The 27,878-nt window shown below is 39.5% G+C and overlaps 1 protein-coding gene and 1 long non-coding RNA gene across 3 annotated transcripts in view; one reads left to right on the top strand and one right to left on the bottom strand.

Moving 5' to 3' along the window:
- LOC137188366 (uncharacterized) overlaps positions 1-26,132 on the top strand; it is a 33,866-nt gene extending 7,734 nt beyond the window's left edge. Inside the window, exon 2 of the long non-coding RNA XR_010929375.1 lies at positions 16,788-26,132. This is a non-coding gene — a long non-coding RNA (uncharacterized lncRNA). The remainder of the gene's footprint in view (positions 1-16,787) is intronic.
- Positions 950-27,878, bottom strand: LOC137188365 (neurturin). Of its 2 annotated transcripts, XM_067598020.1 has the most exons (4): positions 27,328-27,878; positions 9,026-9,087; positions 6,825-6,999; positions 950-2,561 (listed from the first exon to the last, which is right to left on the bottom strand). In XM_067598020.1, the coding sequence occupies exons 1-4, from the start codon at positions 27,356-27,358 to the stop codon at positions 2,152-2,154; spliced, it is 678 nt and encodes a 225-aa protein (XP_067454121.1). In that variant the 5' UTR covers positions 27,359-27,878; the 3' UTR covers positions 950-2,151. The 2 variants fall into 2 exon arrangements, with proteins under 2 accessions (XP_067454121.1, XP_067454120.1); XM_067598019.1 differs by lacking the exon at positions 27,328-27,878 and having other exon boundaries at positions 9,026-16,768.

Below are 27,878 nucleotides of genomic sequence, written 5' to 3'. Positions count from 1 at the left end.
TGGTAGTGGTGTGTAAGTCTGTTGACGTTATCTGGCTTTTACTACTCAAGACATGCTCTTGAGTAGTAGAAGCTTACTGTAAGTTTAAAAAAGTTTCGCAGTTTTGATAGCTAGGATTTGATAGGAGTATTTTTGCAGTCTATGTTTTTGGACACTGATATTTTGGTAACAACCCACTCCAACTTTTTGTTTTGGTGCATGTTATGATATCTCAGAGCTGATCTCCAGCTCTTCTTGTTGTCCTCCAGACCTCAACTTGCTCCTGCTGCCGTGTCAGTCTGTGTTTATTTGGTGTGTTCTGAAAGAAACAAGTGACAAGCAAATGCGTATCCTTTGAGATCCTGAAAGGACAGAGTTGTGGCTAATAGCTGTCAAAATGGACATAAATACAGTTTGCAATGCTCAGTAGAAGAGGAGCTGTGAGAAAATGTCTGAACAACACGGCCGCATCATCACCAGTTAGGCAGACAATAGCTGATGATGGGGTAAGTGCAAAAAACCCCACAGTATGTGATTCACTCTGATTGTAATGTTAGTGAAAAGACGGTTCTGGCAACAAATCTACTCCTCACTACTGAAAGGTATCCCTCTGCTGCAGTTTGGCAAGGAATGTTACAGAGAAACAAAAAAGAGTGTATTTCGTACTAAACAGGCTACTAACTTTGGAAGATATCAACTCAGTTTAGAAAACTCAGACTGCTAAAGCATCATATTAGTTGTAGCTGAACTTTGGAATACATATTTGTGCAGAACGAGGGCTAGCACAGTGGATTTTGTCCTCCATTTCTTACAGTATAGTCACATTCCGAGAGAACATGTCAGTATGTAGAATAGGGATGGTTAAAGCAACCAAGGCCCATTTCCACGTACATGGAACACCAGTATTGTATGAAAACAGACTTGAAAAAACCAAAACCTATACTTTAATATGATGGCAAAGTTTTTTACAATCAGTATCCAAATAAAAATGAGTTAGCTTTGCTAAAATATGGTGTGCGCTGTCCATGTATTAATTTAAATGAAAATCAATATTGTTAATACTTTGCCTTTTAGTTTTTTTCCACAGTGTTTGGCATATACTATAAAATGGGAAAAAGTTTTGAAATTAGTGAGCACAAAATAATTAATATCCTTGCCTTGAATTGTGTGTACAATTTAGTCATTTCTACCTTCAAATTAAATTTTTACAAACAGAAATTTGTTTCGAGTTAATATGCTACAATTGCGGAACTGTGCACAGTGTTTCTGCAGTCCATGTTCACTCTAATAATCAGTAAAAGTTGTTAGATCATAAACAATCTTGGGTTACCTGGGTTTAATACAGTGTTACAGTGTACTGTGCTTTTGGCAATTTGGCTGTTAGACTGAGGGTTGTGTTATCTTTGACGTCCCTTAAAGATAATGTTTACATTCTGTTTATTAATTGGCACAAACTAATAATTTGTGAACACAAATTAAAACGTAACCCTTCATAACAGCTGGAGTCTGTATGTTTCAGCAACAAATGTCTGCATGCAGTTAGCCTCTTCTAATGCTCGCTTGAGCACCAGCTAACATATTTGCCAGTTAGTTGAAAAGGTTCAATGCTTACTGTTGAAATCAACACCTCCCAGTCAGAACATACACAGATGTTATCAATTACTGAATTCTGGTGAGTTAACCAAGCTGCACGCTTAGAAATGTAATCAGCTACCTGTACTCAGAGCTACTTTTGCCAAAAAGATGAAGACCTGGATACCTCCAAAGGGTGTGTTTCATCACCCAAAAGCCTTCAAAAGGCTGAATGAAAGACAGGATTAACAAATATAATCCACTATGCACTGATACCAGTAGTTTACTCCTCTGTGCTTATTGCTGGTGGCATTTAAACAAACCTCCCCCTGCTTCAGGCTGGTGGCAGACATCCAGATAGCCTGCTGGTGCCATCAGGCCCTATCTGAGCATTTTCACCCTCCATTAACAACAACCAAGCTATTAGCAGAGGGAAAGCCCTGGCCACTGCACTGTGGATCCCATCCCAGGCGCAGGCCTCAGACTACATGAACCAAGGTTAAGTTGCCCACTATACAGACCAGGCCTCACAGCATACTGCTCTTTCACACAAGAGCGTCTCTGTGTTTGTGTATTGCAGATATACACTTTTCTCTGCAATCAGCCCACACAGCTGCAGTTGGCCGCCGATAGCCACTTAATAGTCTGCCAGATAGTCTGGGAATCCATGAAGGACACAGTCTCATAGCGGGTGGGCCGACAGCAGGGGTTACTGCTGACCTTTTTGCCAGAGATACTCCCGTTGTCCATCAGAGCCTTGAGGGCCAGGTCGTAATTCTTGCGGGAGCTGTGGCACGTGCCAACACAGTACTTAAAGAGGATTATCTCATCCGAGTCGTAGCCGAGACCCAGATCACGCACCCGCATTTCCTTCTTCTCCACATGGCAGTCGCGGCTGCTCTTGGACTTCTTGCGGTTCCTCCGTGACGTTCTGGGTGAGTTTGGATCACGAGGGGAGCGCGGCCATCTTCCCTGATGGACTTCCTCATCCTGCATCAGTGACCACTCTTCTGCAAAAAAAGAAAGAAAGAAAGAAAGAAAGAAACATCAATTATTTGATTCCCGACAAGCAAATATTAAGGGCAGCAACTAACGATTATTTTCATTATCAGTTAATCTGATGATTATTTTCTTGACTGATAGATTAATCAATTAGTTGTTGTGGTCCATAAAATGTAAGAAAATGGTGAAAAATGACGATCACCATTTCCCAAAGCCCAAGATGATATCCTCAAATATCTTTTTTTATCCCGATGGGGTGGGCAGGAAGGCCACATTTGTAATAAACTTTATTGGTTAGACTTTTTCGACTACACCTACTAGTGCAGAATAATACCATGCTCACATCACATTGTAATTAGCATTCACGTAAATCTATAAGTTGTAATTAAAATTGATTTTTGTGAAAGCTATGATATATACGACTTGGCACTTCATAATATGGAAGTGCCTGAAAATCAAACAAAAAGGGATGTTTCACCTCAGCCAAAGTTTTTCATTTATGGTGTTAAATTGTCATTGCACTTTAACCTTCCCTTGACTAACTCTGTAATCATACAACCATCTTGAGTTGTCCTGTGACGTGAACACTTGTAAGTTGTAAACATGGGAATTTTTCCCATCCATCCCATGTGACGTGAGAATGGACACAGACTGAGGCTGTTGGAATCAATGACTGTGTTAATAAAGCAAACATAATAGAAAATCATATTCGGACTCCAGATATATCCCAGATGTCTGGCCTTTAGAGACTTAAAAGTAAGAAACTTCTCACATTTAGTTTATACACTGAATTAGAGCAGAGTTTTATAAGCTAGCAGGGGAGAGCATGTGTGATTAAATTGAAAGCAGACATGGCTGTTGAGTGAAATTCGGCTGGTTATCAGCTGAGCCGTGCAAAGTGTACTGTCACTATGCAGGGTCATTACCGCTAGAGGAGCGGAGCTGCTGGCTGAACTCCAACAGGAGCTGAAGTTGCTTTCTCAGTTGCCAAGAACATTTCAAACAAGATTTAGCCACTATGCTGTGCAGACCTTGCCCAGGTGTTTGACTGATTTCAACTTCCTGACCTGTGAATGGCTTTTCCCTGCACTTTCTCTAAATGATTCCACCCTGTATTTTTCTCAGGGAATGATTATTACCATTGTAGAATGCTCATCTACAGCAGCATAGGTGCTTGTCAGTTCATGTCTTCATGTTTACGAAAAGAAAACTTGCAATCATGAGGAAAAAAAGAACATAAAAATGCATAGAATTACTCCCCAGGCGAAGAGCACAGGGCCTCCTGAGTCAAACCCGCCCAGGTATATATTCAGCCATGTTAAAACATGCCACAAAGGTTTGCATTATTTCATGTAATTATACAACTATTCCCATGTTAAAATTCAATTGGGCAATGACGTAGAATGATATGTGAGAACGCGAGAATCCATCTTGTCAGGCTTCAAGTTATGCGCTTGTGTCCGAACCAATCAGCATTGTGAATCCAACTGCCTCGCAAGATAAGACGGTGATGGAAAGATGGTTCATCCAATCACCTGCCAAGATGTTTTTTTTTTTTTTACAAGTGCCTACCCTTTTCCAAACAATTTCCATGGACGATATCTCAGATGGTTCTGTGTAACAATCCGTCTGGCATGTCAGGTCACACAATTGCAAGACTCTCTGTACTTCCAGACAATATAAAACTGCTTAAAAACTTAAAATTTTTTAAAATATAACTAACCAATCTGACTCTTCTCCTACAGAAAACAAGTGTAGTGAACATCTATTGATGTACCCCTTTTTATTGTTGTAAACATTATTATTCATTCTGGCCCAATTCTAGTTTGAACTTCTAGTTTGAACATCTTGCTATTGAAACCTTGTTCTTAGTTGGATAATATTGTATTTTTTTCTATTTACTATGTTTTATTTTGTAGTTTCTACAATGATGCATCCCTCTTGGGTAATTTATGCGATTCATGTATTGCATTGTAGTAGATGTTCTTCTACAATATTTTTTCTATATATTCTCTAATTTTCTTGTAAGTATATCTGCTTTAATTGGTCCAGTGTGGGAGGTGAATGATTTTTCATTGCATAGTTCATAACCACCTGTGATGTGTGTATATATTACTGCGTTATTACTTGATAATGCCTAATGAAGTGCTAAGTTGCAGATGTTTATTGGCATTAAAGTAGATCCTGTATGAGAATCAGAGAGAAAAGTAAGCCAGCAGGATTTGCTGCCAGATAGTTTGCATATATGTTTCACCATCAGCCAGTTTCCACTACATTGCCCATTTGATCTGGGCCTTAGGATCCTGCCAGACACCGTAGAGAAATTCATTTCATAAGTGATCTTAAAATAAATCCTGCTAATGGTTCAAAAATACATGAACAACTGTTTTATACTGACACTGATCTCTGTATATACTGAGTCTGCAGTGGTATGACTGCTTCCAGTAAGTAGAGCTTCCCAAATCTGGAAAAACTCTGTCAACTCTTTTCTAATTACACAAGTGATTAGCCCCAGAGGGACTCTAGATGGTGATGTATAGGACTGGTGACTGTAAAGTCCCAATGCTGATGATACTAGAATGATCCCATCAACTGTAGGCAGTGTCCAGTGGTGGCCCAAACATTTACACTTCCTCAAATGCAATATGCAAGTGTCACTATTAAGGTGACATACTCAGGTGTACCATGCTGTGACTGAAGTCCACTGAACTTGCAATGGTGATACAGCAGATAAAGCTCATTTGCTTGGATTTATTTCCAGTTGTCTAACATAATAAGGGAAATATAATATAATATAATATAATGAGTAAAGCTGAAAGATCAGGCTGATGCTTGTAAGGGTGGCTTTCTTAAAATCTCTTTTATTTCAGTTTAATAACAGAAAAAAATATTACTTATCATAAAAGAGACTTAAGTCTGGCTTGGCTGCATACCAAACTGGCTGGTAGAATAAACAGACATTCAATCCACAACCATTCATCTTATTACTCTCCTGGCTGTGATGAACAGGACTATGATGCATGACAGAAACCTGCTGTCATGTTGAATTGATTATTTTTACCATGTTGTATACAGAGGCCCCTTTCTCAATTGACCAAGGTCATACCCAGTGTTGAAAACTACCAGGCAAATTTCCAGAGGCTATATTAGTCATTCAGGAGTGACATGCTACTATTTTATGGCCTCCACCACAGATTTACAAAGCTTTGTTTTCCCAGATGTCTTAGCCGCACAAAAACTGTTTTACATTACAATGAAGGATAAAGATGAAGAATTTGCTTCCCAAACTAATAAAAGCCCAGCAGTGTATGCAAGCAGGCAGCCAATGTAACATGGCCCCTACACAGAAGTGGAAGAAAATATTTTGTGTTCCCATTGTGCACATGTTACAGAGTTTCCAAATCTATTAAATAATGCAAACTTACTACTATTCTTCTACTTCCTGCTATATTGTATTCTATTTTTTTTTTTACATTTATACATAGATATAGTAAATTATTATATTGTAAATACATACTGAATAATCACATTCAAACTCAGTGATAGACAAGGTTTCCATGCTCTCTGTCAATGAACATCACATCTCAGCGATTGTGATTTATTTCCAATAGGCACCTAAAGGGACAGTTGCATATTTATTGTTTGTTAGGTCAGCTATGTCACAAATAAGGGGCATCCTGGTGTCCGCGTACCATTTAACGGCAAAGTCCTTGTTTTGATTCCAGCAGGGAACCTTTGTTGCATGTCAACCCACTCCTTCTCTGCTAGTTTCTAGTCTGTCTCTATACTATCAGCAGTCCGATTAAGGCAAATCTAAAGGCAGATCTATTACTCCAGCTGGACTTCCTGGATTGTATTTCATGTCACGTCAGTACCTGAAGTAACACCAACGCAGTCTCTTGCATTGTTCTAACGCAGTCTGAATGCCCACTATCTCTAACCCTACTGACCTGCATTTGTTGTCTGGAGACTTACCCTAGCCTTGACCATAGCCATGGTACCACTAAACCTAACACTAACTTTTTACCTTGTAGGGACCAATATTAGAGATGAGTCCCCATTTTGGATTCTTATGCTGATATTTTAATACAGTAGTTTACATTATTGGGAAATAAATGACAGCCTGTTTTTGTGGCCACTTTAAAGAATGAGCAAGTGAGGAGACAGAAAAGCAGCTGTCACATTAAAAGTCCTGCCAGTGTTTTGTGTTTTCTGTGTCACATAAATGAGATTGTGGCAATGCTAATGAAATGAGAAAGTTAAGTACCTACCAAGGGCTTGAGGCCAGGGTGTGTCGATGCTGCTGTCCCATTCCAGATCATTTGCAGGAGGCCAGGAGGGTTGCCTGAGGAAGCGCTGGAGTTCTGACTGAGCCTCTTTATTGTCCTCCTCAGAAAACACATCCTCCACCAGTGTGAGCAATGATGCCACCACCCACAGCATCACCTGATGATAGCAACACCCAGACAGCTACTTCAGTAGTCAGCTTGGTTGTAAGGGTACTGAACTTATTCACTTGCACTTCAAAGGAAAAACAATCAGAGAGTTTGAAATCACAGAGTTTGGGTTTTTCATTGCGGCTTCCAAGTGTCTTCATCAGAAACTCTGAATACATGCTTTATGTTGAAATCTTTCTTGCTGCACCTTATTCAAAGCTCTTACTATTACTGTGTACTCCAGATCTCATCTTTCCAGATCCTGCCTCAGTTGTCCTGTAATGCTTTTTCAAAAGAGCTATTCTTGGGTGCATGAGTGCCTTAAGTTTCCTCTGTGAAATTAAGATCAGATTAGAAAAAAGGACTGTTTTTAGACTTGCTAGCAGCATGGCTGTAAGGATGGCAGTGTTGGTTGGTCCACTACTTTAGTCCAGATTAAAGTATCTCATGAACTATTGGAAAAATTTCATGGTCTCAAGAGGATGAAGCCCAGTGACTTTGGTGACCCCCTGACATTTCATCTATATTGTCACCATGAATTTTGGTTTTGAGTGAAATGGATTGCTGTAAAATCTGGTGAAGACATTCATTATTCCTGCTGGTCCCAACAGAATAAATTGTAATGATGCGGTGATCTCTTGACTTTCTCTAGCACAACCATCTGGGCAAAATTTCATTTTGTCTAATAGTCAATAACTAAATACCTATAGAACTAATGACATTCTCAGCTGCACTTTATGTTTAGTGCTAATTAGCACCAAATTAGCATTTAGCTCATAGCACCACTGTGCCTGACTACAGTCCCACAGAGCTGCCTGTCATTGCGGTAGACTCTCAGTCGTCTTGTAGTATTTGGTGATGTACAGTATGATGTACATTGTGGAAACTGAAAGCTGCACTGGGTAAGCTGATCCATCCTGTTCCATCTGCTCTTTGACATGGAAATTGTGTCTGGGTTCCCTGTGTCTGTCTCCATGGCCTTGTGGGATACCTACAGCCAACACCTGCACCTCTTTAATTACTTAATTGACACATGACACCTTCCCGCCGTGCAGGGAAGATAAATATTTTAAGATCACTTATGAAATGAGTTTCTCTACAGTGTCTGGCAGGATCCTAAGGCCCAGATCAAATGGGCAATGTAGTGGAAATTGGCTGATGGTGAAACATATATGCAAACTGTCTGGCAGCAAATCCTGCTGGCTTTCTTTTCTCTCTGATTCTCATACATTTATTCTTCCATGGTCACAAGTGTAAAAGCCAGAGATCATCAGGCAGTGTCTGAAACAATCTCTCAGATGGTAGAATCTGACATTTTTTGTAACTTTCTGCAAAAAAAACAATTGGACAATCATGCTGACTATACGCAGTAATTGGCTGGGTGTCTGGAGGTGTGAGGGCAGGAAGGATTTGAACATCTCTCTCAAGCTGTCTTTTTTCATCCTTCACACAACTACCTCCATCACTTTTCATGTGTATTATTACCCTTTGAGGAGAGAGTGATCAGAGGCAGTGGGATGCGGTCAGGATGAGATTATGCTGTCAGGATTTTCACACTGCCTTTGAGCATGGCCATTAAGAACATATGGTACTGCAGCAGCATCAGCGCCATCATTCTGAGGACTCTGTGGTCAAAGCTCTGTTCTGTCAGGACAGCAGAGTTGCCGTCTATCTTCCACCACAGGCAATCCAATGCACCTCTAATTTTGATGACATCTAGCTCTTGTTCCTATTGGTTTTGAGTATGCTTATTTTAAGGCATTGAGGCATAAGGCATTTTGGGCAAATATGTCTGCCAAATGAATGTAATGTAAAGGAATGTAAATGGATGAATGATAACTTTTTAAACTTTTAATTCAGGAGTTTAAACATTTATGTTTACTGATTAACATCTTAATGATGCGGTATTATATTCATACTGTATGTTGTAGAGAGAACTAATTATCCCTTAATGTTTATTGGTGGTGGTTGGCCTTCAGTGACAATGAAACAGACTGCTGAAGACCTTATGACTGAACTTATGTCAAGATGCTCACCTTCCAGTTCATCAAGTGATGCTGGGTAGTCGACGCCTCCTGCCTCCACCAGGTTTTTCCATCTGAAAAAAATGGAAATAATAATAACAACAATGAAGAAAAGTACTCTTCAATCACCAGTAGTCTTTTTAAATGCCGTGTGGAATGTTTCCATGAGATGGGAGGAATCCCAGTGTTCATTCACTTTAATAATAAGGTACATTTGCTTTTGTTAAATCCTTATTGATCAAAAGAGTTTCACTGATGAGGCATGCTCTGTTTACCACAGTGCCATTGGCATTGAAAGCAAATTTTGTTTACTCAGACAGAATGACACGCTTCACTTCGTTTTAGAGAATCATTTTGTATCAATGCTGTCTGGTGCTTATACATACGTTTATAAGTTTAGAGGGAATGTCTCATTATGACCCATCTGATTAATAAAGGGAAATAAAGGCTTATGAAAACTAAACTTTCTCTTCACACCTTAGCTGTGGAAATTCACTCCCACAATCCTTTTCTAAAATTCAGATACACCAAAAATCCATCCTGTTCATTCAGATCAGTAAACTCACAGTTGGAGCCACAGCTGTAATACTCTAGTCTGGTTTTGGTCTGGGCTCAATAATTTTTCTCTACTTTCCCAAACTTGTCCAGGTCTAGTGGGTGTTTTAACTCTGACTTGTCTTGGTTTCAGCCAACTGTCTCTCCTGTTACAGTCTTTGGTCTTGATAAAGTCCAGTTTTTTTTCCCTTCCTGTCCTGCATCACCGGCTGCTCTTGTAGCAGACTGGAGAATCTATTATGCTGCCTGTCAGATGTCTGCACTGTTAAGGTAATATGTATGTGTATGTGTAATACTGCATGAATATTTTGTTTCTGATTGAGTGGGCGTAGTTTCTTTCTTTGATCACCATCTTGAATTGGTCTCAAGCCAGTTTGGACCAGGTCTTGAATCAATCTCAAAACTGTTCAGACTTGAACTTGTTTTGGACTCAACTTAAGTGGTCATGTCAAGCTGCCTGATATTACCAATCTTCTACCATTGACCACTTAGTAGCTCCACCAGGAAAGCTACCTGAACCCCCCCCCCCAAAAAAAAAGAAATTCAGAAGTGACCTGAGGATATTCAGTCTGATGTGAATAGACCAGAGGATAGGCAGACCCCATCCAAATAGTGGAGGAGCTGTACAGGCCGCCTGCCTCCCTCCTCCACAAAAAAAAATACATTTTTCTTCTTATGAAGGATATAATCAGAGCTGATAGTAAGTCCACTCTCAGCTCAGTCAGGTCTTGGATACTAAGATGAGTGGCCCTATGAAGACCACTAGTGTGAACCTCACACACACCAGATCACTTAACACTCCATCTATAATCTTTAAAAATGTTTGTAATTCCTCCTTTTTTAATAAACGAAAACACTGAGCAAAGAGGGAGAGAAACTGAACATGTGACACAATATTCTTTACACATATTTTTTGCGGGATGAATGTATTCAGATCCATGTCTAAATCTCAGAATAATGTGGACTAGGGTCCACAGAGGATTGTTACTCCATTAAACAATCATAGACTATTATACTGAGAGGAACACTACATTTTAAAGTAATAATCTGAAAAAAAGTAATAATCAGTAAAAATAAATGTTTGTTTTTCTAACTCGTAACACTAACTGACATGACCAAATATTTACATCATTATTACATTATAAGGCTTGTCCAAATGCAGCCTTCGTGTGATCCTCAATCCAGCTACTTGTTAAATGTGTTTAGTCTTGTCATTTTGAAAAGTTGGGAAACAGAATGCAACCAGGTGGCCATTGATCATAATAAAAATAGAAGTTACTGTATATGGATATACAGTTTATATGCACTGTTTGTCAATTGTGCATCATGTGTTAAAGTGACACATCACAACTTACACTGTTTATTGTTAGGCAAGAAATTCCTGGTTGTTAATTTGGAAACTGTGTGTGGACTTTCATTATGGGGAAGGTGGAAGTTCAGCCTACTAGCCTTCAGTGACCCATGTTTGGGACCATAATGAAAATAAGTTTTCTCATTTTAACATGTTATCTCCCCCCAGTCATGTTTGTTTGCTATTTTTAGTAAACACTCAATTGGTCTTTCCTGCAAGAAGTTTGTTTTGTACAAACAGCAATATAAAAGATTTTACATATACAGACAGGTAACAAAGTAAAGGTAAAACCAACATAAAGTGGTAAGGTGTTGGGTCACCATTTGCCATTAGAACAGCTTCAATGCACCTTTGCATTGATTCTACAAGTCTCTGGAACTGTTCTGGAGGGAGGAACACTATTCTTCCAAAAGATATTCACCCATTTGGTGTTTTGATGATGGTGGTGGAGAGCGCTGTCTAACACGTCGGTCCAAAGTCTCCAATAGGTATTTAATTGGGTCGAGATCTGGTGACTGTGAAGACCATAGCATATGATTCACATCATTTTCATACTCATAAAACCATTTAGTGACCCCTCATGTCCTGTGAATTGGGGCATTGTCATCCTGGAAGAGACCACTCCCATCAGGATAGATGGGATGTTTCATCATCCTGTGATGTTTCATCACAGGATAAAGGTGATGACTCAGAACAACTTTGTATTGATTTGCAGTGATTTTTCCCTGTAGTTGTCAGCTGTGAGAGTGACCCTTAAAAAGGGGCCAGTAGTGGACAGACAGGAGGAAGAAAAGGCTGGGACAGTGTGTTCTGAGTCAGTTTTGAGGGCATTGTGGTGCTGAGAAAATTGTCAAAAGTGTCCAAATTTTTGACTGGTATATACACAATAACAGCAACTCAACTCATTCAAAATCCACAGGAGAGTTGGTGACAGACAGATAATACCAGAAAATAAAACAGAGACTTTGCTCACTGCATGTGATACAGGACCACAAAATCCATTTGTAGTCAACAGTCTCTAGACCAGTTCAAGGAATGAATGCTGAAGGCAGCACACCAGGCAGATTGCTGTGATGACCCAGCTGGATGCAGCTGTTGTATTAGAGAAAGATCAGACTGGAAAACTACTCAAACGTTGACAGGGCTCATAAAGATGAGCAAAGCATGCAACGTCCTTGAAAGGATCTTGCATCTAATCTAATATGTTTAATACAGTGTATAGTACATTTTATAGCCTAATAAAATAACAGAGGTTTTCAAGTTCACTCAGTACCTTATTAATAAAATGAATTACAATCGCAAGATCTTAAGAGTCAAGAAAGAAATGCTAAGTTTCCTTACTGTGAGTGGAACCTTCTATGGTGACAGACACAAAGATTATGTCCATAAATCATTTAAAAGACCACCAGGATGTAAAAACAGCAGAACAAGTACAATTGTTATGTCTTCCTTTTCATGTTCTTTTTCTGTTTGTTTTTTTCCCCTACAACTTCATGTTTCTAAAAATAGCTCAGGCTGACTGTTTCCTATAGTGAGGCAGACAAGGATGGAAAGTAGGGTACAGGAGAAGATCAGGGTCAGATTACACAACACTGACCATGTGTGTAAACAATAGCCTGCAATGACACTAATGTCAAACCTGCATGCTGTTACTACAATTTAGAATAGAATAAACATGGATATGCATGAGAGGGGTGAAATGTAGCTTAAACTGACTGCAATTTGCCTGTATTACAGTTCACATGCCTATTATGCAATAATGTCATGTATTAACAACAAACACTACTACATGCAGCCTCTTGAGACTAATGACTAATACTCATTACATCCGACAGTATTCATGTGTTGTAGTAAAGCAAAGTGAAGTTTATTTATATAGCACCTTTCACAAACACCAGTTACAAAGTTCTTCATAGTCAAAGATGCCTGTCTGAACAAATGGGTTTTTAGCTACTTTTAAAAAGAGTCTACATTAGGGACCTTAAGCTTGTTGGAGGACTATTCCAAAGCTTAGGGGCTGCTGACTGGAAAGCAAGATTCCCTCGAGTCTTAAAATGTGTACGAGGTACATTTAGAAAGCCCTGGGTGGAGGATCTAAGAGCTCGACTAGTGGTGTAGGAGTGCAGAAGGTCCGTAATGTACTGTGGAGCCTGGCCATGTAGGGCTCTATAAGTGAGCACCAAAATGTTAAAATGAATTCTAAAATTTACTGGAAGCCAGTCCAGTGAGATTTAAATAGGAGTTATATGTTACCATCTGTTGGATTTTGTTAAAAGCCTAGCAGCAGTGTTTTGGACAGTTTGTAAGCGGTGTATGGAAGATTTATTAAGACAGGTAAAAAGAGAGTTAAAGTAGTCCAAGCGTGATGAGATAAAAGCATGTATTAACATCTCCATTTCATTTATTGATACCACAGACTGGAGTTTGGCTATATTTCTCAGGTTAAAGAAACATGATCGAGTTGCGTCTTAACATGCACTTCAAAACTCATTGATTGGTCAAAAATTACACCAAGATTGCGCAGGCAAGACCGGGAAGATGAAGATAAGGCACCAAGGTTCTGCCTGATTGATGACTGAAGATTATCAGGGCCAAAGATCAGGACTTCAGTTTTGTCTGCATTTAACTGCAGAAAATTGTTTGCCATCCAATTCCTAATTGCATTTAAACAGTTGTTAAGTACAGAGAGTTTGTGAGGCTCATTAGGTTTCAATGAAAAGTACAATTGGATGTCATCAGCATACATATGGTAGGAGATGTTCTTGAAACTGATGATGACCTGTCCCAGTGGCAGCATGTATATGGAGAATAGAATGGGTCCCAAGACCGATCCTTGGGAGACACCACATGACAGAGCTGCAGTGTCCGACACAAATTCACCTACAGAGACTGACAAAGATCTATCTGTGAGATATGAGGAGAACCACTCCAATGCAGTCCCAGAAATGCTCACCAGGTGATTTAGCCTGTGGATTAGAATGTGATGGTCCAGAGTATCGAATGCTGCGCTAAGGTCCAATAGCTCTAGAACAGAACAGTCTCCGGCATCTGCAGCCATTAAAATGTCATTTGAGACTTACAGTTAAAACCCTTTAAAAACATAGTGGTTGGTAGGACATCTACTGGGCACGAGGAGGGTTTCATTTGTCGTAACAGGGCTGCTATATCCTCCATGGACACTGGACAAAAGGAGTCCAAGATGGCTGGATTTGAGGAGCCATTAGTAAGCGGACTGGGCATGAGTGAGATGTTTGCCCTAATATTGGTAACTTGTCTATAAAATATTTGAGAAAGTTATTGCAGTCACTGTTTGATAAGATTGGAAGCTTAGGGATGTTGGGAGAGACAGAGATTTACAGTATCTAACAGGACTTTAGGGTTCCTCTTGTTGACAGAGATGAGATTAGCAAAATAAGAGGATCTCTCAGCCTTCACCATGTTGTTGAGGGTACCCATGAGATCTTTGAGATACATTCTGTGTACTTCCAGCTTCGTGGCTTCTGTAAGGCGCTCAGTCTTTTGGCATTTGCACCTGAATGTCCGGATGGTTTCGTTTATGCATGGGGATGGGTTTTTGGAGATGAAATGAAATGAACTGTTCTTAAAGCCTTACCAGTGCTGGCACAAGGGTGGCATTAAAGGTCCTAAGGGTCATTCAGACCTAACAGGTTAGTCCCATGAATGCATTAAGGTTCATTCCCCTGAGAAGGTGTCACTAGAGAAAAGGGTAATGGGGAATTCAAAATGAAAATGGTTTCATCATGTGGGACCCCCTTCTTTTCAACCTTTACATGATTTTTCTTGGTTACATTTTTAACAAATATATAACACAAGTTACCATAGCCATGTTGATAACACAAAACTTCTTATTTCACTGTCCTCTGATGACAGTAGTCTCATAAAGTCCCTAATCAGTTACCTGGATGACATTAACCACTGGATGGCTCACAAATTCTTACAGCTAAACAGGGAAACAACAAAAAGTTTGTTGTGGGTCCTAAAGCTCAAAGACAACAGTTTGATGCATAATTGGAATCACAGTTAAACCACAAATTAAACACAAATTAAAAACCTAAGAGTTATTATGGATGGCAGTCTTAAGAGGAGGTACATTGGCAAAGAAGTGGTTCGTACCACTTAGTCTATCAAAACAACAAGCACTATGTCTGCTCTTGACCAAATCTGCCTTTTGAGTTGAGAGGACTACAGTTGATAGCCTGAGGATTTTTTTAGCCATGAGCTCATCACAAAACAGTACAAATGCTGCCTCATTTGAAAGGATTGGCAGAATCTCCCTTGGAGAAAGAACTGCCTCAGAGACTGATAGATCAGAGCAAAAAAAAAATATAAATAACTTTAAAAAAAAGAAAAAGAAAAAATAATTGCACACAATTACACTATAACTTAAAACATATTTCTGTAAGATGTAAATAATTACAGTGGCTACTGACGTCCACGCACACACACACACACCATCAACAGTGTGGAACCGCTCAAGTGTCTAAATTAGTGTGAGTAAAAACAAATGAATGACTCAGGAAAAGAAGTCAAGCCAGACCTCATCCGTTACACACGCTTTGTAAGTCAGTGTTAATTTTGCCTTGTATACATCTCAGCGAGAGAGACAACTAGAAGTATTCACACAAAAATGCTGGAATGTGATGCCACGTCACCAGAGTTAGGCCATGTGAGTCACTGTCCAGCAATGTGATGAATAAACATGAATCAAACCACACAACCATCTGCTAGAACTTTAGGACATATCTGTTATTGAGTTAAAGTCCATCCAAATCATGTTACATGTTCATTAAATACACATTAATGTTCTCTTAAGACTTCTGTACACATCTAATGATATTACATTGCAACAAGCTGAGTCACTGCCAAAATGCAACATTATTAAAAGTCAGAAAAACTGTCAGAAATGCCTTTGATATTAGACTTTTAACAAGAGGTATAATGTCCTGAATAAATAGTTGCTTTGGCAATGTATATAGCCCCCCAAAATACTGAGTACTGAGCACTAGTCAAGTCAAGTCAATTTTATTTGTGTAGCCCAATATCATAATTTTGCCTCAGGGGGCTTTACAGTATGTACAGATACAACATCCTCTGTCTTAGACCCTTGATTCAAATAGGGAAATGGAATGGAAATAGAAGAAACCTCATGAAGAGCAACAGAGGAGGGATCCCTCTCACAGGAAGGACAGACTTGCAATATATACAGCATTGAACAGGATAACAAAATTATAAAGTGTTGAATAGAACAAACATTGTAAAGACAATGTGACAATTTGCTATTGTTACAGTAAGTGTACAAGTGGGGCTAATAATGTTAAATTTCTTCATTGACCCCACTTTTTAAAAAATGCTGGGAAGGAGGGAGCTGGCTGAATTTGAGTATGTAGTTACCATTTCACAATCCTCAGTATACACTGTAAAATAAATACACATAGCATCAAGAATGAAATTTGTAATTTAAATAAGACAGATTGACATAAGAGCTGTAGCCCATTTGCATTGTGGCACAAATGGGCGTGTGCACCAAATAACTGGAAGCTCAGATTCAAATGGTAAATGGTAAATGGACTGTACTTGTATAGCGCCTTTCTAGTCTCCCGACCACTCAAAGTGCTTTTGCACTTCGAGTCACATTCACCCATTCAACAGTATTAAAATTGATCTTTCACACAGCTGACATTTGAGTTGAATATTTGTGTATTTATTTTGGATTGATTCTGCATGTATTTTGAGTTTTCTTTTGTTTATGTTGTTTTGATTTGCTTTGCATGTATTTTATGTTAACCTGCCTGTACTCTCAAATGGATAGCTCACTCACACCTGTGAACCTGTGATTTAAATTGAAAGAAACCAATCCCTGCAGAGCCGGCAAGCAGTGGGCCAATGAAGTTCCTCTGACCACTATTGTCCCCCCAGGAGCAGGACTGCAGGGAGCAGCAGGAGCATCTGAGGGAGCAGAGGGAGAGAGGGGACTAACGGAAGTACAGAACGACACAACACGAATGACTCAGAGGGATGACAACCGCATGTGGAAGCCACCCCCTGAACGGAAAAGTACACAGAGTACTTTGACGTGACACAGACGACAGGCAGAGTTCAGAGCTCTGCCCAATTGCGTGAGTCGCTCTGGCAACAACAATACTCTGTGGTGCAAATGGGCGTGTGAGCTACAGATTGTGGAATGGGTTACTGGCATTATATTCTCATCTTTAGGGTACCTGCTGAGGCCGGGTAGACTTGCTACCAGAGAGGACAGCGACACTGGGGACGACGAGCCCAGCAGGAAATCTTGCTGTTGTACAGAGATGGTCAGTTGCAGACACATGAATACCTGAGTGTAGTTAGCCCTCTCCTCTTTTAGGGCATATTTTAAAGAGACTCTGCCCCTTATTGGCTAGATCATTGCACTAGATAAGGCTACTCACTCTGCTGGAGTTGTTGGAACTATGCAATAAAACAGTAGTGTTACAGAAGGAAAGGTGGTGTTGCGGAAAGATCTGTCCTCATAAATGATCTTTGGCTGAGTACAGACAGAGGCTTGCAGAGCGCACGTTAATCATACAGCACACTAGTTTCACTTGGCATTTTGTGAAGTATCTTACTTAGGGAATTAATATTAATTAGCGACAGCTAATATAATCTGCCACCGGCGACTTTTGTCACAGTTTCCCTGCAAAAGTATGTTCAGCGCCGGCTAAAAGAAGAAGCATTGCTGCTAGACTGTTTGACATTGACTTTGGATCAAAGAGGGAGGCAGCCTACCAAATCCAGGTATTAAATCCTAGTATCAGAACAGAATCACCTGCACCACAGATACTTGATATTTACACAGTTAAGTATTCCCGCCCACTGAGAGTGAAACGCACAGCATGAGCACTGGCTGAACATCCAGGCTACTTTTGGACATACATGCATGTAAGCACAGTACAAGCTGCAAAAACTGAAGCTGTGATCTGTGATCCCTGGAATCTCAGCGAGGAGCAAACTTTAAAGCTGATCCTGAACCACTGCAACACAGACACTTTGGCCTCAGCCCCCTAAAGTACAGTACGTATTGTTTCCTGCAGCTGAAATGAGGAACAACCCCCGATCAGAGTCTTGGAGCCCCGGAGCACCAGAGGCAGCAGCAGCGGAGGGGAATGCGTGGGGGTGCCAATATAGCGGGCTCCAGCAATACAACACAGTGTCATTCAGCAAAAAATCTGAACCAGGCTCAACTTTTGCTGCTACGAAATGAAACATCATCTGACAAGGCACTGTGTTGGCCAATCACATACATGCAAACACACATTCCTGGTGGATTATTTTGTAATGGGAACACCGTGTTTCTGCTGTTTACTGTGTGATTGTTGCGATAAAAGATAAAACAGTTGCCACCATGATAACAGAGTTGTAAAACATCTGTGCTGTGTTTTGATGTCTGATAGACCTTTTAAATGCATTGGTACCTTAAACAACATGTCCCCACCAATGCGGCCCCTTGCGTTGTTTTAACACAGGGCTGTTTTCAGTCTGAATGCACTGAATGCATGTGACAGTAGGCAACTTCATTTTCGAGTGCAACATTATTAATGTCTTCAAGGTGAGACTGTCCCAAAGAGTGTGCCATTATTACCATTTGTATGATTTATCATGTTGAAACAACAAAGACACAGAGTTGTTGGACAGAGATTCGGCAGGCAGTGGGATGCAGTCAGGAGAAGGCTGGCCATTCAGAACAGGTATAAACACTTGGGCATAATTTGTTTGAAGTGTACGGAGGCCTTTAGCTAAGATTTGTCACTCATGGATGAACAGCAGAGAAGCTGATTATGGGGTGATTTGTTTCTATGGAAATTTTGTCACCACTGTAAAAACTTGTCACTTTTGGAATACATTGTAACTGAAATGATGACACCTGCTGTTGTCAGGTAAGGATAAACCAACCACCTCTTAACAGCCACCTTTCTGGCCCACAAAAAAGATGAATTGGTGGAGTATCACAGTATTTCTTTTTAGAAAGATACAGCATTGAGTCCAAGTGCAATTGCAAGCCAACCAAATCAGCTTCATTTCCATAACATTATGCATGACCACTGATCACACACATGCTTTCAAACAAACTGCATTCAAAGTATCCATGTTTATGTGTCTATGGAGCAGCACATAGAGCCAGCTGAGCCAGTGTACCCTGTCTGAACCTCTTGACAGATGTCCAGAAGACATTTTTATATAAATTAAGATTTTATAAATGAAGTGGGGGCTGTTTGGATTCCCAGCGTGTGAGTGTGACTGGTGTGGAGCAGATGTTGATGTGAGCTCAGCACCAAGCAGACGGCTTCCATCACCAGGCATGTGGCAGGACCTACTTCTTTTGTTATTGTCATTTAAACGTTGAACAATTTTTAAAATAAAAAGATTTATTTAAGACAGGTTGGATAATTGTGAGTGTGAACAGCAAAATAAATCGACCAGTGTTTGGCAGACAGACACTGCTTGTCAGATGAGGACGTCAGTGTCTCAGGCGGTCTGGGAGAGGTTAGCTCTGTTTACTGAAATGCCTTTAGCCATCACTCCCACAATTTTGTGTTTGGAGAACTGAACTAAGTCCATATTTCCAAGAACATCCTCTGTTTCCATAAGCTGCAGAAGCAGATGCATCTCCACCTGCTTTCAGATTCTACCAAAGCTGAAATAGCACACATAATAAAGAGCAGCTACCACAGACCAATACAGAATGTTAGCATGCTGACAAATAACAGCACCTAATCTGGTTAAAGGCTTACTGTACTAAGGGTAAGCTGTTTATAGACATCTACATATCTAACTTAGAAGTCTCATGCTTTTCAATTCAATTTAATTCAATTCAGTTTTATTCATATAGCATCAAATCACAACAAAAGTCATCTCAGGGCACTTTTCACATGGAGAAGGTCTAGACCGTACTCTTTAATTTACAGAGACCCAACAATTCCCCCATGAGCAAGCACTTGGCGACAGTGGTAAGGAAAAACTCCCCTTTAACGGGAAGAAACCTCAAGCAGAACCCAGCTCTTGGTGGGTGGCCATCTGCTTTGACTGGTTGTTTATATAATCTTTACAAGTTTGAGTTTTACAAATATCAAACCATCATGGTTTAAAGATTTGTAATACAAAGAGCAGTCATTGGAATTTTAAAATGTTATTGCAGAAAAGTCACAGGTGTAATCAGTAATATTAATAACAACTGCATTCCATTTAGGTAAGCTAGTTCCAGGGTACTGGTATTGGTGCATGCTTACTCACTGTCATGGCTTTCTGGAACACTTCAATGGAACTGATCCATCATTATTGTCATTAGTTCCACCTGTGCATCTATGACAAATCAAAATGTGTGCTGTGGAAAAGGCCTTTTTTTCTTTTTACCTTGTTTGCTGTTCGAGGTGTTCTGTCAATTTTACAGAAGTCAAGCCATAATCAGCTTTTTTTCATACATCCATGGGTTGGCTAGGTGGTGTGTAACAGCCATATAGGAGATCCACTTTCATGCAAGAGACTCTCAACAAACCTCACTAGAAACTTTGAATTTCTTTGCTGTGTTTGGTAAAAGGGTCGCTCACATGTCAAAATCATTGAGTGTTAATAGCCTGTTCTGCTGCTGTAATTAGCTCTTAGGTTCCTTTAGCACATTATTTTTATTTTACCAGCCGCATAACAGCTGCATTTGTGTCATGTTGGCAGAGTGTAAAGAGCGAGAAAACCTCCCATTATTCTGACTTTTTCCATGATGGTTACCCCTAATGCTAGCCTTGCAATTACAATAGATGGATGGAAACTAAGCCTAAATTAGCTATTCCTCGTGAAGTAAATAATACATATGTGACATGTGAAACCAGATAGAAATAGACAATGTATATAGCTTCTTAATTACCTTAATCAATTGTTTTAGTTTAGTTTAATTTAGTATTATTTGTATTGTAATTTATTATATAGTAGCTGTTTTGCTACAGGGCTGTTGGTGCTGTACTTCCTTTCATGAAGTGGGAGATATTGTACCTGTCAGAAATTCCTGTGACTCAGAGTTGCAACACTGCATAGGCATCCATTTCCAGCAAACAAGCTCTGATAAACCTTTTGTATCCTGCAGTTCAGCACCAAACAATATACACAGAAAGGTTCCATGCACCAGCTGTGCTAACTGCACATACTTATTTTTCTATGTTCGCCTATTTTTGTTTGGCATCATGTTCTGTTTCACAGAGCTATATGACTATATGGAATAGCCAGCCTTCATTCAGAAGTGGTTTCTCATTCAAGTAGGTTATACATTTTTGTACCCTCAAGGGCCTATGATTTGCCTAATGACTTTTGAATTTTTATTACTTCTCAAATTATTTGAAATTAAAGCCTTGGCTCATTAAAGGGGACCAAAGTAGCTTTGCATGATTCACAGTTCAAAAACTAATTTATCCTATACTGGCCTTTTATGCAGCCCCTCAGTTCAGCCTCTGTCTCTAACAGGCAGTTTTAGTTCCTGTTTCTTTAAGCCCCCTTCGTTCTGATTGGCCAGCTTCAGGAAGCCTGCCGAGGGCCAGCCATATCAGAGTGTTAAGTTACTGACGATGAAAACCAAACATTTTCTGCTTTACTACTTTATATTAAAAGCTTTTAAATGACTAAATAATGGGAGACTTTTATCGTGAAGAATTTACAGGAAATTAAACGTGTTCCTCTCAGAATTAGCAGAGCTTCATTAGCTGCAGTAAAAACGAGTCGACACAATATCTGGAGATATTTGGAGCTCTAGAAATAATTCAGGGAGGAATAGTACAAGCAGAAACAGCCACAGTGATGATGATGTTTGATGAAGAGCTGTAGACGACCAGCACACCACCAACAGGTAAACTACTTATTTTACTTTGCAGTGCTGTCTAATGGAAAAACACTCACAGCGTGCCAGCCCGACTTGAGTAATGGCTCGGCGTAATACCCCCAAAACAAAGGAAAAATACCATAATGTTAGCGGAGTGGAGCAGATGACCATATAAAGAAATCCGTCTGGAACCAATGTCGGCTCGGCCTGAAAGCAGAAAAAAACATTGGAAACCGAACATTCAGAGCAGTCTGAAGCTGGTGCTTTTTGCTCACAGGGATTACTGCTACATACATTTACCTCATTATTTGACACTTTGGCCACGTTTAATATGAACATCTGACATTAATAATTAATAAGATAATGTATTGTATATGACTGAAAATAAGGAAAAGTATAATAGGTCCCCTATTAATTCAATCTAATCAGCACACAGCACATCGTTTTAGCTGTTTGTGCTTGGGAGTGGGTGACTTGTCATTGCAGGGGTGTTTTGTTGTGAAATGTGAAGTGGTTGACGGAGGCAGCTAGCTGTCTCATTAGCTGGAGTACTAATATCTGCAGGGTGTTTCTAGCCAGATAGCACAGTTTTTGTTGTGTTGTTGTGTAGTTATGCTGGTCATTTGTTGATGTTAGCGGGAGAGAAGCAAGGCACTCAGGAGAGCACAAAAACGTCACTTTGTTGGATTTCCTTCACATAGAATTCAGTCCACAAGCTGGTACTGACAACCGAGAATGTCAGAGAAGGTCTCATTTTTTACGTTACATTACTACCCGTTCACTCATTGGCAATAAAAAACCATTAATATTAAATTAATGTAAATTACTTCACAATTCTACATATACAACCTTTAAATCCATTTTACAGACATTACAGATACCTCCATCTATAGACCTGATGGACAGAACTGAAGTAGCCAAGTTGACAAACACTAAATTGCTGTTTTAGAGTAAATAGATCTTCACACAAATTGGGCTTGTATTGAGCCCCAGACTGCAGATAGTAGGACTGAGTGTATACAATGAGTGGACAGGCGGATGTGTTGACTAGTAGCCTACCAGACAAAACTGGCTGAGTGAGACAGTTGGATTCTGCTGGCAGATCATCAGACGAACTAAACTCTTTTTTGCTGAAGGGGTGTTTTCTCATCCCAAACTGATATTTTATTTCTTCATTCTTTGCTAGATTTATTGACAATAAAGATAATCAAATTGTTATATTGAAAAGACGACTTTTGTTTAGCCATGACATGGTTCATAAAAGTGCACTTTGCCATATGACAAAAACAAAACTTTATTTTTTCCATCATAATCAACTAGTAGCTAATACAAACCAATATATCAGTTTGTAAAAAAAACAGAACACACATGGGTCTTTACATTTATTACAACATTGAACATTATTTCTCCAGTCTAGCTCCAGTCGCTTACGGCATCATAACAGAGAGCAGAATCTTCAACACTTTAAAATATCAATTTAAAGTTAGCCTATCCTGTAATCCAAGTTCAACATAACTTGTTTGACTTATGAGTTTAGTTTGGAAATTACAGTACAATACATTAGTGCACACACTTTATTGTAGGTTCCTCCTGAGTTATTCAGAACTGTATCCAAGACACTTAATTACTGCACACACCTCACACAAAACAATTGTGATTGCATATTGTACATATCAGGTATAACATCATCTGATCGATTTCATATTTTTTATTATTTGGAATTTGAGGGTGGAGTGAAAACATTATTACAGACTTCCATTTAGTAGTTCTTGATTTAAAAATTGAAAGTGGTGGGATGGGATACACATTTATTTTTGCCATAAATTTGGCAATTGCTAATTTAATGTGTGCATTGTGTGTATTACTGTAATGTTTAAATAGGGGTACACCATTTTAATTTCCTTATGTTATGCTTTTAGTTATTAACGTGAAACAAATACCATCCTATTATTTTGAGATATTGGCGGGATGATTTTACAGTTTTTTTCTAAGTCAAGGGGACGGTCCAAGGAAAATATTAGTAATGCTGAGGAGGGTCTTGCTATTTTAAAAGGAGAAACATGGGGTTCCTCCCCCTCCCCACTCCAATCATTTTAATACCCTAATCAGAAGTTAGAACTTTGTGGTTTCATATTTCTTTGATGATGTAAAAACATACAAATTTATAATGTTGTTCTTACCATGTTGTCAACATGTTTCCAAGTTTCTGGGAACTGACTTCATTAACAGCCATTTTTCAAAACAAACTCCAATAAAGACCAAGCAAAACAGAGCACAGGTTCAAATGATATCAGAGAGCAGGAATCGCTCTCTTGGAATATTGAAGTTCGACATATAAGAAAATAGTGTAGGCAGCAAACAACCAACCTAGTTAAAAGATGTTTTCTGTCAAAGGGAGCACATAGCAAACACATATGCACACATTGTTCTTATAGGCACCTAGTGGTATGTTAATTGACCTGCCTATTACTCCTGTTGTTGAATTTTGCAAAATCGTCCTGTGGGGCTGCAGAGTCAAATCTGTTAAACAGACCTTCAGGGTGAAAACTTACTACCAGTAAATCATAAAACAAATGTTGATTATTGGTTATCTCCCAATTGTCTGGTTAAGTACATAAAACCAGCCACAACCAAAAGCAGAAAATATTGAACTAACTTTGTAAATCCATGTGCTACTGAGGCCGGACAAAAAAGTATGTTCCCTTTTCAGAAAGAAACGCTTCCTTCAGGCTCCTAGTATTGTACTATCATGCCCCCACCATGTTTTAGTAACATGCTTTAATTAAAAGGAGAACAGATTCACAAACTCTCACCTTTGCTACTACTGACTCCTCTGACTGTTCTGGGTCTTACTCAATAAACAGCCAAATGTATAAATGATCACTGTCTGATAGATGTAAGCTGCTATATTAATGGGGCTTTTATGTGTACCACAGCAGCTCTGACCCAGACACAAGGGTGGAAGTGTTTCTCTGCCTGCCAAATTTTGCTGATCATTAGCACAGGTTGCAATAAAGCAGACCACTGTTATTCTGCCAGTAGCTACTCACGGCCCGTAACTCTTCCTAATGCCACCTTGCAATTACTGCCCTGTTGCTTTTTTGCAGTTGAAGAAACAAAGGGGTAAGAACTTGTATTACAATTGTGTTATTCCTACAGCTATATTAAAACACACACTTGAAAGACTTCCTCTTTCTGTATCAGTGTAAAGGCCAAAAGACACACAACACTTCATAATCCTGAGATGCTGCTCTGGATAACTTCACCAGGAGACACTAAACATTGTGACTTCACTGTTACAAAATAGTGTCTCTACACAAAAACACCCAATGACAGGCTGTAGTTTCTATACAGTATGGGTTCATGTTGTCATTTTACCTTAATAACCAAAAAGCAATATCTTGGCTCAAAGTGTATGTTATATTAAATGCATGTAGGGTTTTCAAACACTAATATAGATTAATTAGAAAACAGTCGAGATGCTCAGCCTCTGTCTCACAGCAGACACAGGGGATTGTTATTTCTGGTGTGTGTCCAAATCAAGACCACATTTCCCATAAACCCTGTTTATTTGACTCCCACCTCTACCCCACATCTTGAAAGTGATTTTCACATCTGCCACATTCTGGACATTTAGCTTTGTACAGGCTGGGTATTGTCTAGGTAGGTGTGCACATATGTGTATTTCTTGTTTTTAATTGCACATGTATTGTGAATTGTAGCTTCTAATACATATGACAATGACAATAAACTTGAACTTGGCTGACCATCCCACATCAATCTGAGCGGACGCTTGACAAGTTAGTTCAGTAAACATGACTGTTGCTCAATTTGCAGAGCAAACCAAGGGCTCCATCTTCATGGCAGTGCAACAACCATTGAAGCAGCACTCTGACAGCTTAGTATTTTCCTGACCTTGAAATTTGCTTTGCCTGTCTGTGTGGTATATTGGTGGCCAACGTAGCATGCATGGTGCACAGTGGGGAGTAGAGGACCAGAGAGATGGAGGGTTCATTCAGATGAGGCAGCTCAAAGCCAGATGTTGGTAGTTTGATTTGGTCTTTTGGTCTGATCATTATGTCAATAAGGGCACAATATTTGGAGGTCATGCACAGAAATTAGAGTGATGCTTAAAATATAAATTTTAAAATTTGAATTAAAGTTACATAATTAAACACATAGTACCACCATCTGCCCCTGGCAGCAGATTTGTGGTTCACATTGAACTCCACCCAGAAAACAATATGATTTCCTAAAGACGCTTTCTCTATTTGTTGATTTATTGTTGTCACTCAGCTGTTTTAGAATCATAAGAGCAGTGATGTGACTGGATGACATACTAAAATAATAAATAATAAAAACACCCTCTGATCTATATTTCTCTTCTTTCAGCCATTTTGCACTTTGCGCCACTGCACCTATGCAAGCTAAAGTAACATGTGATTGGAAATGCCCACACAGACCTACCCCTTTACACTTGTCATTGCTCTTGCACAATTAAAATATGTTATGTTGGAACTGCATTAAAAACATCAAAACCTGATGTGTTGATATGACAGTAAAATATACTGTGATGTGCACTTGTAATGGTCACTTGTCCTGCATGTGATCCTATCCGATTAAAAGCTTATCAAGTTAAAACATCTGAAGTCAAATTCCTCTCATGTAATATTCTTGGCAGAAACACACAAGTCTGTTAAATACTGCCTTAACACTGATGTCCTCAAATTACACACTTGAACAGGGAAGCAAGTCACTGCTGAGATGGATCTCAATCCAACTAATCATACTCTGTAATGATGCCCCAAACTGATTCTCAACTTCCACTTCATGAGAATCTCTCAACACCATACAGAGTTGTAGAGCAGAATGTAACTAATGAGAAACAGACAGAGCTGCCAATATAGACACTAAGGGGAAAATTAGCACATTTTTCCTTACATGTGTGGTATAAATATGCAGGAGGATGCAGAGGTTAGGTTTGTAGAAAGAAATAAAGTAATACCAGCATGATAGAGATGTGAGTAAGAAACTTAATTTCTACAAAAATCTATAGCAATCACTGATGAGGAGACGTAGATAAGGAATCCAAGGGCTGGAGACGTTTGAGTTATGGATTGACAAACTACCAACCAGTGTATATATTGATTTTATTCTAGCATATCCAATAAAAAAGAAAAAAGTACTTTTTGGTTATAGGCTGTCTTACAAATCAATGAATTGAAATATTCTCCTATCAAATGTATTTGTGTATCTTAATGTAAATGTGTGTATCTATTTGTGTATCTTGTGTAAATAAACCATGTGGAAAATATGTTTTACAATTTCCTCCCTATTTATTAAAATGATTAAAACGTATCATCCATTATGTCAATACATTGCATATATAGACATGTACATTTTGGTATATCTATTATGAAAGAACAGAAGCTGTTAATACCTTCCAGTGGGTTTTATTTTATTTCTTAGCTTCAGAAACTTTGAGACTGACCTCAGATCAGTTCTCTGACATTGTTATAATACGGAACATTTCTATAATGTCATTAGCAGTCTTACCTTTGCCGAGTTTTTTCGCCCTGTCGATCATGGACGTGAGTGTAAAAAGCAAAGTGCTGGCGTGCTTTTGCTGTAATAATCCACACACACTTCTCGGATATTCTCTGCGGGGCTCTGCGTTGGTTCCTCGGTTATATCCTGTGGCATAGTGGCGCAGTCCCGGTGTCGGTGCTCCTCATGGCTGGAGACACTGTCAGAGTGACAGCACTGACCGCAGAGCTGATCCTGCGGGACTGAGCTGACTGCTGTCAGAGAGCTGCTGATGAGCCTAGAGAGCAGCCGTGCCGCGCCGTGCCGCGCCGTGCCGTGCGTCCTGCTGCAGCACAGGTGTGAGTCGACTCAAGCTTTACGTCCAGATGTGTATGTGCGCGTGTGTGTGCGTGTGTGTGTATGTGTGTGTGTGTGTGTGTCTGAATGTATGTGTGTGTGCGTGCGTGTGTGCGTGTGTGTGTGCGTGCGTGTGTGCGTGTGTGTGTGAGTGTGTGTGTGTGTTTAAAGCCTGAGGTGTCATATTCCATCCTCCATCACATGATCGCTTACCGTGCCATTAA

The sequence above is a fragment of the Thunnus thynnus genome, chromosome 8 (assembly GCF_963924715.1).
Source record: "Thunnus thynnus chromosome 8, fThuThy2.1, whole genome shotgun sequence".
Classification (NCBI taxonomy): Eukaryota; Metazoa; Chordata; class Actinopteri; order Scombriformes; family Scombridae; genus Thunnus; species Thunnus thynnus.
This window is presented reverse-complemented; position numbering and strand designations above follow the sequence as displayed.